The sequence below is a fragment of the Galendromus occidentalis genome, unplaced genomic scaffold (genome assembly GCF_000255335.2).
Source record: "Galendromus occidentalis unplaced genomic scaffold, Mocc_1.1 scf7180000077451, whole genome shotgun sequence".
Taxonomy (NCBI): Eukaryota; Metazoa; Arthropoda; class Arachnida; order Mesostigmata; family Phytoseiidae; genus Galendromus; species Galendromus occidentalis.
In genome coordinates this window covers 954,002-968,916 of record NW_003805439.1, presented here as the reverse complement: position 1 = coordinate 968,916, position 14,915 = coordinate 954,002, and the positions used below count along the sequence as shown (strand labels likewise).

General features: G+C 50.2%; 1 protein-coding gene across 1 annotated transcript in view; it reads right to left on the bottom strand.

The window, feature by feature from the left end:
• The window catches only part of LOC100902272 (uncharacterized), a 35,364-nt gene that overhangs the window by 2,102 nt on the left and 18,347 nt on the right, over window positions 1-14,915 (bottom strand). Inside the window, exon 2 of the mRNA XM_003743756.3 lies at window positions 1,066-1,180. Within this exon, the coding sequence (XP_003743804.2) occupies window positions 1,066-1,180 (115 nt within the window). The remainder of the gene's footprint in view (window positions 1-1,065; window positions 1,181-14,915) is intronic.

The window sequence follows — 14,915 nt, the reverse complement described above, 5'->3', positions numbered from 1 at the left end:
ACGTGGGTAGCCTAAGTGGGCAGTAATTGAGCGTGGATGTTTACATGTCGTTGTCCGTCGGGCGAGGAACGAAGATCTGCTCCACGTTCGATCGAATTTCCGAACTCAATGTTCTCGATACAGGAGCTGAAATTCGTCGGCCAAGTCGGCCCCCGCCCAACGTCATAGACAGATCTGTTGCCCGGTGGACGTGCGAAATCGGCTACGATTCTGAGTTGTCGGATTTATCCTATCGAAGGAGTTTCATTCCTCCGTTGGAAGACCTTAAAACCTTGGGGACGTTTGTCTAGAAGCGGGATTCCTTCCCTGACCGTAATTAATCAAATCAAGATCAAACATGAGAGAACTTCGGTCAGGATGGGCTCAGGCTCGCATTGATTCGCATCTCGGGGATTTGAGAAGAAGCTCCGCAATGACGAAAACTGTCTTAGAAGGGAAAGGCAAGACATCGTTTTCTGTTCGCTCGCACTGAAGTCGCTGAAGCCGTCACCTCACGGTTTCTGTTTTTCCTCTCTATAATTTCTCGTTGACACGTACGGTCGCGGTACCATCAAACTGTATAGACGCCTTTTCTCAGGTTCAGACGAGCTTCGGCAAAAACTTGATGCCACTAGGGAACAGAAAAAAAGGCGTGTGAATCGAAAAAAAGGAAGAGGAGCTACTCCGACGCGCAATCTTGATCGCTTGAGACTGCCTCCTCGAGACGACCGGCGTCGCAGAGAATTATTCACAAAGCGTCTCAATGTTTCACTCGGGACCCTACACCGCATGGTTTCTAAGAAATCGATAATGTAATATCTATCTATGAGGAATCACGTGGATCGACGTCGTACGTATTGTCAACCCTCACTTCGAGCGGAGACCGGGGAGAGAGATGCACTCCGAACGTCGGATCAAAAATTAAGGTATGACTCGTGCGGCAGTGAATAAACGAATCGCAAGCAACGTGCACTCATCTACGAACCGGATACTTGCTGCGTACATATCTGGGCACAAATGAGAGTGCGCGAATCGGTAAGATCAGTCAATCTCACGAGGAAAGCTACACCGTCTAGTATCTCTTACCTGGTCAAAGACTCCGCCCGGATTGAAGCTGACGCTGCTGCTGAGTGTGTCACTGTTCTGTCCTCGGATTTCATTCAAGAAATCCAGGGAACAGCTGGTCCGTATTTGGTTATTCCTGTGAATTGAGAATGGTATATTCAATACCGTGCGGAATGCTTGCTCCCGGGACGAAAACTCAGGAGAAGAACTCGGGAAGAGCGGAGCAGTACGTCTGAGTAAGATCACTAATGAGGAATCATTCTCATTCTCCGCATCGGAAAACTCGATGCCGAGCTAATGCATACTTGATGAAACGGCCTTGCATCGTCCTGCGCTTGGAGGACAAGAGATGCCGGATTTTCTCGAACAACTTCATGATGGATCTTCACGGGAAGACTCCACTGAGACTCCAGAGCACCTCGCCTTTCAGCTCACTGCGATTCACGTAAATAACGACACTCGGACTCGGTCCGTGACAGTCAGACGACTCCCCGACGAGAGCCCTAGGGACACTGAACCGTTCGTGAATGTCTAGAGCGAGCTGAACTCCCACCACGTGCAAGGGCAAATCGAAGAAAGAAGCCCCAGTCTACATGGGTCAATGCTAAGCAATGAGTTGCGGTGGGAGTCGGACGTAGCGCTGGCGGGGGATGACTCTGTTAGTCGACGAAAACACTCAATAGCGTAATCATGGATTTCTCCGCGGGGCGTTTCTGCACACAAACCAGGAGTGTATCTCTCGCCGAGTATGAGCTATTCAGCGCTTGGTTTTCTGCCTGCCAATCCGACTGGTCGTCTGAGTCACTGGTTGCTTGCTTGCTTGAATGCGAATTCGACAAGCTAGCCAGAGGAGCTAAACGAACGGAGACGGCCTTACGCCACTTGATAGTGGGGGCGTTCGTAGCTTCGTTTCGGCGCTGACTACGGTGTCGCTGTTCAGTTCCCACAAGACTCTCGATGATAACTCCCTCTTCCCGCCTTGACCGAATCCCGGCATCGAGAAAGCTCCGAATGAAGAATACCTTTGATTCGATACGGCAAAAATGACCAGAGCCTTGACGGCTCGAGAATATTTTTCTAATGGCACGGCCTCGGCTCTCCTCTGGCGCTCCGTGCATGTCGTCTGCTCTTTTCCTTATCCAGATGTGATCATCCAATCGGATCTTGTGATGACCGGACAGCGAAGCTAAGCTAGGTTCGGAACATCATTCATTACATCTCGGTGATGTTGTCAAAGGCTGAACAAGGAAAAGCTTGGCTTGGCTCAGGGCATCTCGGGCTGCTCCGCAATCGTACCGAAGACCGAACAGGTGTCTTCGATTCGACGGGAGAAAAATTAAAATTGCCAGTGGAATGGTCGTTTTTACCTAAATGGAACTCCAGCTGAAGACTGCGCCCGACCGTTGTGTTCTTGCCAGAGGCTTGTATAAATCCAATCACGTTGTCACTGTTGATTTCGCAAAGCGTCGCTCGATGAATGGACGGATGAGCAGACATGGCCGCCGTGGCGATCATGGAAGTGACGGACTACACGGAAAATATTCCGTATGAAGCGTTTCCGCGGCTTTGTCCCGGCGTTAAATTATTCTTTCTCATCGATATCGCGTTCCCTAGTGATGGATTCGCATTTTTTTCCGAGGGAAACTGTTGTACGGATTCATTGAGGCTCGACCCCTGGGGTCAAAAATGAGCGCGCGAGCTTCATCGACTCGATATCCAGAGAAAAAGAAAGACATGCGAATAAGGTCGGAACACGAGACCGTCACCGTAGCTCCGAACAGACGAGGACTAGGCAGGGCACAACAATCGGCACGCATAGGGAACTCATTTCAATACATGGCTTTCTCTGATTGAACGCTCCCGCTCAAGGAAACACCGCGCACTATCTCGTAACGAGAAGAAGTCACCTTGCGGCGACTCAGCCCTATTAATTTTTCTTCCGGATCCAGAAAATGCACAAACAGCGCGCATCGATCCAGAGATGAGTGAGAAGAACTATCCGATTCCAAAATCTAGGGGATTCGCCCAAAGGAATATCCTTTACCTTCTGGCGGGGGCGCGCGAGATATCACATACGCGGTAGCGATCAATCACGGGAAGAATGTTCACTATTCGACCGTAAATCGCAAGTCGAGTCCTCTGCTGGTCCGTGTAAACTTTGAGAGGCTCAAGTTTCTCTACATCCGGGATGGAAGGCATCGATGTTACCTAGGCTGTGGTCCTTCGAGCAAGGAAGGCAACCTCTGCCAGATTCCACATTGAGTCACACCAAATCGCTTGTAGGTACTTCTTTCGCGCGGAAACGCAGCGAGTTTGATGAATCATTATTATCAGTCATCGACTCCGAGAGGAAGCGCTAATGACCCCGAACGAAATCCGATGAGCTCACAATCTCAGAGCACTCGGCCAAGAAGCCAACGGCAACGGAAAAATCCAATTGCAATGATTTTCACCCCTTCGGTCCCCGTCGAATACCTACGACAGGAGGAAGTTCTATATCTATCGTTCTTGAGGGAAATATAATATTGTGCCCGATGTCACTCGGACAGTTGCCTTTCTGTAAAAGCAGGAACTTAGGAGACGTCGGCGCTCATGATCTAATCCATTCGCTGTCGAACGGATGCGATCAAAGAGGACCCCCGCCTCCCCTGCAACCTCCCCAGCTGTAGCAACATTTAATCCAGTTTCCGTCCAAATGACAAGCATCGCGGAAACCAGCCATGCGCCGAACAAAGCAAGTCTTTGAGTGCTTGAGCGCCGCAGTGGGAGCTCTCGAAAACGCAATACGAGATCTACGGCGGATCAGAATTCGAGATAACAACAAGGCGAAAGAAGCGCCGAGCTCGGAAGCGACAATCATTCGGCAACGCCCCGACATTTGGCCCCATTGAAGCTGAGCGGATCGTCCGTATACCTACTTCCAGATTCATCCAAGACGCGCGAGTAGATCATAGTCACAGCTTCGAATACGTGGAAGTCAGAGGTCAAACTCGCTCAGAATGCCGACAGCCTTCCCTCGTTGATTCTTCTGCTTGTTGATCGAAAAGGAAGCGAACGCCAACTGAAGTGTGCTGTTTGCTTATCGCACAACCGAGAAGCGCGAATCGAGCAGCTCCATGAGAAGAAGCATCACAAAGAGGCAGTCGAGGAGGAGTCAGACTGGTGACTCTCCCGGCGAGTCACGGCAAAAATACCTTGTTCGCAACCATACCTGTAATTAATGATGCACAGAGATATATTCCGGACAGAGAATCAGGATATCGAGAGCGGTCGCGGGTGGAGAAACGCTATAGATATTTATCTCTTTTCCCACCATCACGAAGTCAATGATCGCAATATTCCTCCGCGGGGAGATCCACAGGATTCGAGACTTCTTTCGTATTAATTCTTCATGAATAGGCAGTTTGAAAGAATTGTGACGGGCCGAAAATGATTCGTTAGACCCCGAGATCCCGATCGACCAAGATAGTGTCAGAGTAAAATCCTGCCATCTCCGAACCTGCTGTGGCCTCCGTATTCCGAATCCCGCGGAGGCGCAAGGATGTGCGCACCTCTGTTCCTCCGCGGCTCCTTGATGAAGAGGAAATATTATGCGAATTAAGTCTCTCACACGTTCGTCGACTCGGGAGGGAGCGGACCGACAGTAGCAACAGCCGAAGGAAGAAAAATCGCGAGCGAACGGCAGTTTTTGTATTTCATTACACACGGCGAGCATCTGAGCCCACGGGAATACAGCGCGTGGGCATCACATCGTTCTCACCGGGCGGGAAATCACAATTTGGAACGGAGACAGTATTATGTATTTCGAACTGTTTATTGTCTTTCCCGCCGTCAAAACACGGCTCCGGAGGAGCGCCGGCGGAAACTGAACTTAGCTCGAATGAAGCTGAATTTTCTCACAGACGGGACTCATTTTGTGGCAACGATAACATCGGAGCGATGACAGCGGTGGCGGCGACAGTCGAAGCCTAAAATTTCTTTCCGAAGTAATTTTGTCCAATTTCGAAGATAAGCAACGGATGTCATCATCCCGATGAATCCCATCGCTTGCTCCGACGCCCGGATTCAGGGGGAAGGAATTCCGGGGATCGTCGATCTTCCTCGGCGCAACAGTGAGCGTCGAAAATCACGAATATTCCCCCTATCGGCTGAGTTCTCGACTCTGCCCGCGTTTCCTCCAGTGTGTTCCGCCTCAGAAGTTACCTATCTGCGTCCTGATGGCAACTCTAATGATGTCAATCGATTTCGACGGCACTGATTCATCGCACTGCAACCAAGCAAGTCCCAGCAGAGGAGGAAAAAGTTGCTTTGCCCCGACTTCAGCGCTAAAAGCCGCATATAATTTATAACGAAGTGACAAGCGGACTGAAAAGCTCCGACTGAAAAAAGATGAAGCGGCGCACGAGTGAAACGGAGGGAACACAACTTCGAAAGTCATCTTATCGTCTCCAGCTGTTCACGGTAGAGTCAAACATGTCCCCCGCTGACCCGGGCTCTTCCGACTTGCCTCGTTCTTACAATAATTAGGTGGTCGAATTCGAGCAATAATTCCTGGTTAGACGCAGATCCATGGTCTCCCTGACGAAAATAGAATATGTATCGGATGATTCAACCATGACTCTCGGAGTGCGAAAACAATGCTATGATAATAATCGGCGTCAAGAATTCAAATGCATATGCCGGGGATACTCCGGGGATTTCAGTCTCTTTCCCCTGTCGGTGTCACACGCAATCTTCTTTATGTTTCGAGTAACTCTCCCGTCGGCGGCCGCTGAGATGGCGCATAATGTCGTCCTTCGATATTAAGCGGCGAGTGAGCCACTAATCTGGTTCGAGGGATTACGGTCCCTCGACGCGTTCTGATTCGCAAGGTCCGTGACGGAGACAAAGCCAAGTACAATTGGACTGTTTGTTTAATCTCTCGCTCCGTCAAACCGTTTCTCATTCTCCTCGTCTGTCCTGGTTGCTTATGCCCAACGACAGCGCGTATCGTCGTGGTATTCTGAAAAGGAAGGCGTCACGTCTTCGTTCGGCCGATTCGCGCCTATAGCAATTACGGTGGCGCCGTAAGACGCCGCCGCTCCCTCGAATTTCTGCCGCCGCGGAAGACGCTGCGGACGTTGAATACAGCAACTACAAAGTCCGATGCGGGACGTATAGAGGTGATGCTGAGCAGGCGAGCGAGCGACCGACGGTTCGATCGTTTTGGTGAGACGATGCCGAAGATGATCATGCGCAGCAAGTCTATCAAGTAATCACATGAGCATAACACCGCTAACAGCATGGACATCAACACTGGACGAGACCGGCGAAAAGAAAGCGAGGAAAAAATAGCCGCCTGCTCTCAAAGTGAATCCAGCGACGCGCTTGCCCTTGGGGGCCGCTCCGAATCGGGCAAGTAGGCGAATCCTCGTGACGGCCTCTCGTCTTTACCTTGGCTCACGAGGAGTGAGTGAGAGAGCGAACGCGCGGTCAGACGAGCGGGCGTTCGCGTTGTTCGCACCGTTTTATTAGTGGATCAAGAATCTCCGATGATTGGCTCGACGTTCTTGATCGAGCCCATGAGGTCGCTACCCCGAGGGGATGTCTCGCGCCCTCGAGATACGGAGTCAGGCCCTTCCCTGTTCACCCGGGAGAAAGCCTCGCGCTTAATCTTCCTAGAGTTTCCTGATTCCATGGAATCCGCCTGAGAGACAATCCGGCTATTTGCTCCCTGATTCGCACCTAACATCCTGACACCTCGAACCCAGGGTCGGTGACTGTTTTTTTTTGTTGCCAGCATATACGGAAGAACAGACGGCAAAATTCGTCCGGCTCAAGTCGTTTCGCTTGTTTATAAATCAAATTCACTCGTTGCGCCGGCCGCCGTCTAGCTTCGGTTGACGACGCGGCCGTCATCAAAATCAACATCAAAGGATCAACATTTAAGCTGCGGCATCATCATCGGAATTCCTCGGCACTCGTTTGGGGCCTTCCGGGGCCTTTTTGCTTCTCTTTGCTTTCGCTCTCAATCAGCCGCGTTAATCATTATCGTCGTTGCCCCAAGCTTCACAAGCTTCTGGGATGGAACTTCCCTACGGGTACTTGAATGCATCCTCTCACAATCAGCCATTGATGCTCTCGGATTGAAACATATGACAGCTTCGATGATGAACCCTTAGTCTCTCGATGATGAAAGCTAATGTGAGTTGAGCGTTTACACAAGCTCCGATTGGAACTTTAGCTCAAACGCTAGTTCCTTAGATGCACATGGCGGAACCGCTACGAGAGAAGAGATTCTGCCGCGACAACCCCTGGTCTTCGCATTCATGCGCCCTTCATGACTGCCATTCACAGTTCACTCTCGGATAGCTTTCCGATCCCTCGAAATTTCATTCTCCACATCTTCCTCGATTGCCAAGGATTTTGACGCGCGGTTGCTTCTGGGTAACTACAGAATCGTTCCCGGAATCATCCTGGCATTGCAATTCCTCTCAAAAGTTTTTCGATTCTTCTCTTCTGGCTTGGTGTTCATTTTTCTGAATCCTTCGACTCGGAATTCCGCCCTCGACTCCGGAGCAAATCATTCCGTTCCTGATTCGATGAAATAGCCCCGACGCATTACCCCATTATATCAGATCGGGTAAATTACCTCATTACATCGGTGTGCGGTGGATTCACGCAAACCCTGAAAATAGGTTGCTCCAAGTATTCTACTAGACGTAAATTGCTTTCAATTGTCGATTCCCGAGTCCCGATTCGATAGCAAACTATTCTCATCGTATCACAGCCGAGGCTGTCAATATTTTGTGAGCTCGAGGTTGTCGAAGCAGACATCACGAAGTTTTCAGAACTAGACCGCTCGACGCGGTCAACCCGTTCGCCGTTCCTCGTCGCTCACCAAAAAAGCAATACGGCTTGCGATAACTGTCCGATGATTAGAACATGAATTAGGCATTCACGTGGCTGGAATGGAGACGTTTTTGTTCCGATTTCCGATCGCCGTTCTTAGTTCGCAAATTCGAGCTCCGAATAAGATTTTTCGTTAATCAGAGACCAGCTATCGAGGAAAAAACGGAAAGGTAGTAGCGGGCTATTACCGCATGTTGACGTGAAAACGTCGCACGTGATTGTGTATTGCATTATTTCTGAAGACACTCAGTTCGTTTCGACTATCGCTATCCTGACGTATGAAATGTACCGATTCCTGCTGACTCTCATTGCCATCTTCAGGGATCAAACTCAGCGCACCAAGATCTTCAGTGTTGGCCTCTTGTGACTGGGCCATTGCACGACGACGAGCACGAGTTTCTCGTGCTCTTTCCGCTGATTCGCCGCTGCTTCTGACCGCCCTGCATTATCCGCTTTTCTGGCATGATGGTACTTGTCTTCGGTCTCATGGCTGACCCTAAGGAATGAAGTCTTCTTCGGAGACTCAGCTGCACAATCAGTTATAATCTAAATCTAATCTCGGCGGAACCTCCGTGTACGATTTCGGACCCAATCGTCGTGATGACCCGATGCCTACCAGCGGAGATCCAGCCCCTAGATTCCGCTGCATGGAGGACGAAGTTCCTTCGACCGGCTACTAGAGACATTTTAAAGACGTTTTCACGTCAAAAATCACAGAGCCAAAAATAGGAGGGAACATTCACAGAAAGCCGTCGGAATTCCGCCGTTATCTTGACTTTTCCTCGCGTCTGGCGGCTCGCGCGGACGTCTCCTTGCGCGGAAGCGAAAACTCGTCGATGAATAGCTGCCGGATCCGAATACAACAACTCCAAATAATCGACAGCGCTAACGAGGAAGAATTCTCCATAAATATCTGACGGTTCAGCAGATGCCTGATTGCGCGTACGCAACGAGCACACGTTGGAATAGCCTGGAAAAACCGCGTTTGGCTCACAATCGTACCCGTCTCGCGTTTTTCCGCAGCTTTCGCATCCTGGATATTGACGTCTGTTCGAATATTGTCGCGATCACGGGGATCCGCGGCCCGTGTTGCAGCGGATTGAAAATCGTAAACCAATTACCTATCGCTTCCCGGCGATGAGACTCTATCCCGTGATTCTCGGCAGAACAGGAAGGAAACATTTCAACATGCTATGATTCCGTTTCAGTATTCCTCGGCGAATGCTGAATCGTAGGTCGGAGCCAGAGAGGCGAGCAAAACGAGAGAATGGGATACGGAGAGTTTTGAAGTCATCCGTTCTCGGCGACGGCCAGAATCACGGAAAATAGGACCGGATGCACCGTCGAATCGTGACTGACACTTCAGCTTGACCGTGAGGTTCCATTCCTTCCTGCGCCACACGGTCCATTGAGCCAATGGACGGTCGGGCGTAGATCAAACTTGGCTCATAGCTGAAGTAATATGATTAAAATGATGTTTCGCTCGCCACGAATTCTCTCCATGAGGGCAAGTGCGTCCGAGACTCCGGGGGACTCAGTCAGCTAAATAGCTCAAGGCGAAACAGAAGAATAGGAGGAATCCCGCAACTGAAAAAGACATGGCGATGACTATCTTCCGGAGCGTCCGACTAACGCCGACGTCAAACTTATTGACAACGTCAACGATTGAATAATACCGCAATGTCACCAGCAGAGAATTTTCTGTTCTGCAAAACCCAAGGATGTTCGCCACCACCGCAACACCGGCAGGGATTGACATTTCAATCGACGCAAGATCTCTTTCAAATCTCGTTCCTCCGCGAATTTCTCGGCCGCAGCCGATATTTTATTCGTTTTCTCTTTATATCGGTCAGGAGAGCTGGAAGTCTATGGAGCGTCTGCTCGATGTTTGACGCAAACATCCGATAAATAAATGGACAGCGCATTCGATTGAAAGTTTTTCGCGTTCGAAGAACACAAACCCTGAACGACACCAGAATGGAAAGCAGAAAAAAAACAGAGCCTCGCAGACAAGTGAATGGGTCGGTTTCATAACCTGTGGCAAAACAAAATTCGCACCGCATGATCCGCGGTTCGCACCACGATCGCGGTATGAAGGATAACTCCACATTCTAGTAGTAGGCAAGTCTAGATAACTTATACGGAATGAATACCATCATTGATTCTGTTACCGATAAAGAGCCTGAAGGGCGAAAAATTCCGATGCAGATCACAACTTCCCCGGTTCAGGGCTCGCTATGTGAATCTGAAAGCCGCCGCCCGCCCAGCGCCACAGTAGAGAGACAAAAGAAACTCGAGCATACTAAATTCACCGCCGCCCTGTGAAGGTTCGATCATAGGAGCGTCTCTCTCTATTAGGCCTGAGCAAACCTGATTAAAAATAGAAACTCTATGCCTCGCTCTTGAAGGAGTAAATTCGGAACCTCCTCAGTTAATAATTCATCAGGTCTTTTTCTTTCGGAAATTCCCTATTTCCTTACTTTCTGAGTGAAGGGCTCCAGACGGTCGCTGGTTTAACATCACTGATTCGAAAGAAATATCATTGCTTTCTCGATTGCGCAATTCTGATCGAGTGGTAGGTATATTCCCCCGGGGCGCCAGACCTAGGGTCCATTTTGATTGTTGTGCTTCGGTGACGGAATGTGAGTCGAGTTCGAACGGTCGCAGTTCTCATTGTCGCCAGCATCGATCAGTTGTCGTTAGAATAGATGACTTGTTCATACATCTTATCGTGTTGTCGTTACGGACGGAATCAAATAGAGTCACGCGAATTTCATCAAGAGGCATCCCTTACCGCAATCATAGCTCATAGAAGCCTGATCGATGCTCGGCTTTGGGGCTTGACATGCTGTCCGAGTCACGTACTGGTCGGACCTCGGCCATGATAGCCGGATCATTGCAACGAACGGCGGAATATGATTACTGCTTTTATTAAGTTATTAAGAAATGTTCCGGACGCGTCAGCGAGGGCAAAGAATGAAATCGAGAATCGCAACGACCGCATCCATTGGTTTATATTCGATCCACGTCGATCGTGGACGGAGAACCCGAAACACTGCTGCCCGAAAAAAAAACCGATTGCCTCCAATCAGAAGCTCGGTACTTTCTCATGCGTGTTTCTCGGGCGAATCTCTTCCCGGACCGGAAAGAGACCGAATCATTCCGAGGAATATCGTGAAGCTGCATGGCATTGGAGAAAAAAGAGAGAAGACGGGCCCTTGTCCAGAGGTCCGTTTGTTTAAGCGGGAAGAAAGATTACCGTCGGCTTCGATGCCGAACTCAGATTCTGCGAGACGTGGTTTGCCTCGATCGGGGTATACTTGGCGACCGGTGGGAAATAAGCAGGTGATCGACGTCGATTATAGAATAGCGAGAAGTTTATTCTGGGATGAGCGCGCTTTTGTTGGTCGGGGATGCGTACTCCCTGATTGAGGCGGATTCAATGGCGGAATCGTCAAGCTTCGACCGGACAGTGGCGACGCCTCCGTCTGTGGCGGCTCTACGATAATATCCGTTAAGCAAGCAGTTATTTCCAAACGAGATGAGCAGCTTGAAATCGATACCGAGAGAAAGTTTAAGGGTCAGCGCCGCGACCCAGCTCGAGGTCATGCAGACCTCCATGGAATCGTGAGCATTTTATCCCAGTCAGAATAAACAATGATTGTACAACGTCACGTCCCGATTCACGCTCGCGAATTGAGTCAGTATTCGTAACGTAGCTCTCAATAGTCGCTCCGGGAACAGAGATTCCTCAATAGCAGCAGCTCAAGGGGAAGGTCCATTCGAGCGCTCCTATTCCAGCCCGATACCCTTTCATCGATCGCAGGAAGTCCTCGAGAGTTCACATTCAGTAGGGGCTTTTCAATTCCGATTTGACGTGCATCATCGAGTGAGATGTATCCGCACGGGTTTCACTCCCGCTCCGAACTGCGCTCCATTAGGCTGGACATCTCAAGGTCCGGGTCTCTTTTCAAGCAGCCGGCCGTACGGCCCTCCGAAGAATGCGATCCTCATCGAAACCATAAAACAAAGAACGCACCAGATGCCAACATCTTCTGGAGCCAGCCGAAGCACGTCTGCCCACAGACTCCTCCGTAGAGTTTGACACGTATCCACGAACAGCACGTCGATCCCATTGCAGAGAGCCAAGAAGTCGGGGAAAATAGTTTTTGAGACACCTACAGTTTGTGGGTAGCTGTGAGAGTGGATCGGGTAGCATCATGCCGATCGGTCGAGATCACATTGTGTCTCGCATGTTCGGATCGGCCAGACCGTGGAGTCGGGTGGCCCTCAGCGCCGTCATCTGAATCATGAGCGTTTCGCAATCCATACTTCAAATTCTAATCGTTTTAATCCTTGGAGTCCTCGAGAAATCAACAGCCAGTTTCCCACGATAAGGGCTGGGAATTGGACAGAATAAAAATTGACCGCCAGGATGACGAAACGAGACCTCTTGATCCGTAGCATTCAAGAAGAGGAAGGATACTTTTCAGAGGTGAATTTATGGCGAGACTTTTTTTACAACTTGTCGTCTGCGTTACCAATGAGTGATAATTAAAGCTGAAGCGAATAATCACTACGTCGACAAACGTGGGAGCTTAGGAACAGAACCTACCTGCAAAGCCGGCATCGATAGCCGTCATTGACGGTATGCGAAGCGTTTCAGCGAAATCGATGGCAAGCAAAGGTCACAGAGAACATTTCCGGAAAATTGGTATTCTCAGCGCTACGGCGCTCCTCCTCAGAATCTCCAAGAGATGCCAAGCTACCCGATTCCCATCGATCCACCAAGCATGGATTGCTCGCGTTTCGCTTACCATCATGATTCCACGGCATAAATCATGGAGGTACCTGCTCGGATGCCCAATACTGACACTTCTACCTAAATTGATGGCGAGCTATCAACATACTATCGATGAGACTTTCGGACAATACTCTCCTAGAGGCTGAGGTCAGCTATTGCTTTGTATTTCATCTCGCCGAAGGTTCAAACACCACGGATAATTACGATTCGATCGGCTCATTCAGCTCGGCGTCAAAGGTTATTTTCAGCATGCATCACACACTTCGGCGCAAACAAGGTTAGACCGTGGACGGCGGCGATCCGACACTGCGGTTCACTACTCCAGCTGTCGGTAACGGTGCCGGATAAGAGCAGCGGCTCAAAACACGCAACGAGCAAAACTTTCACCGCCCAGTTCGTCCTGCCCGTATGTTGTGGGATTTTATCTCGCGACATTATCTGACACATCCGAGCTTTAGCAAAGAGCCGATCCCTAGGAATTTCGTTCGGCGAGTAGAAACAGCTGACCGAGCTAGTTCTATTGAAGATAATTCTACAACGTAGTCGGGATTCCAGGACAGGTGGGTGGGTGGACCGATGGACGACACTTGAACGTGTCCCTGTGATTGACGCTGGCTCGCTATCGGAAGACTCCAAGTCGCCGGTTCGGCTTCTTGGTCCGACTGGCACGAATCTGAGACTTGTTCCACGGAGCAAGAGGAAGAGCCATTGATGAGTACGAGTCAAGATCATCTCGTATGATTAGCCGGACATCGAACATGTCGAATAGCGGAGCGAGCGGCATCGAACAGATGCCACCAAAAGACGCGCGTTCAGAACGAAGGAACAGAAGGGAACGGGAGGAAAACGTTAAAAGTGCTCTCGCGTGCGTGAGAGCGGGTGTCTTGCGCCAATTACGGAGAATCATTCCGGAGCTTTATCTTGGAAGGAGCCGCTTTGCGGCAAAATTTCAAGAGAACCGAGCCTTGGGACCATGATCAGATTGACAACTCACATATTTGAGCGAGAATTCTTGTAGAAACGCTAATCCCTGAATTGGAAGAAAAACCCCGTTTGTCCGTGCGAGAATCTCAAGCGCAGGATGCGATCTGCGCCCCAGTCGAGATGAGACTGTCCTAATGATTGTCGGCTCAAGCTCACACCTCATCCGTGCCAGACGCGTCGACGCCAAGCACACTGACACGTCAGCGCGAAGCATAGACATAAAGTGCATTATCAGTGGCGCCGGCCAGCAGAGCTGTAGGCAATCGCATCGGCGGCCGATTCAATGTCATGTTTGATCATCCGCACCCCTCGTACGAAACAACACTTTTACTTTATACTCACACCCTGACTGGACCAAAACCGCCCACGGTATACCGAATGAGGGGAGAGAAAAAATACAAGAAACGGAGCCTCCTCATCATCATCAGCAGCATCGACTTTGACTGAGGAGCGTTGAGGTTTCTTGGCGTGCGTTTCAGTCATCGCCGCCACCGACGCCGACGACGTATTTTCTCTCCGAGCAAATGGCAGAAGACGCACCGCATCCTTCTGATCTCGACCAGCTCTATCGCCTCGGATGTTTTGGTGTTCACTGGGCGCCCGCCATCACCGACGTAGTCGTCTCGGCTCTGAGCGAGAGCCATTTACGGTACGGAACTATCATCGCATTCTAATCGCTCGTAGATCCGAGCTAAGCTATGTTTAGCGAAAATGTGAGAGCGACTTAGCGAGACGTGTGAGCGAAGCCACAATGAGCTTTACCGGCACGGCATTCTGTGCGAGTGTGCAGGTTAGGAATTTACACGGGACCGCACGATTCGACGAATGAAAGAAACTCTCTGACCGACTCATGAGAGGGCCACAACGCCACAACACACGAATCCGTACCGGATCCCCGCCTTATACTTCGCCGATTCGTCTGTGTAGGACACCGAGAATCCGCTACTTTGCGCTCTGTCAGTGCTTCGAGCATTCTACGTCGATCAGAACGCGTGAAAGAAAAAAAACACAATTTCGCAGAAAGCGATGAAGGCTCGACAATGGGTGTCGACTCGTCTTTTCACTGGAACGCGAGACCGGAGCTCTCACCAAATCAAGTTCCGAAAGCATTAGCAAGAATTTTCGCAAGAAAAAATCCGATTACGTGAATGGGACGGGACATCGGTCGGGCTCAGCGACGGCTCGACGGAAA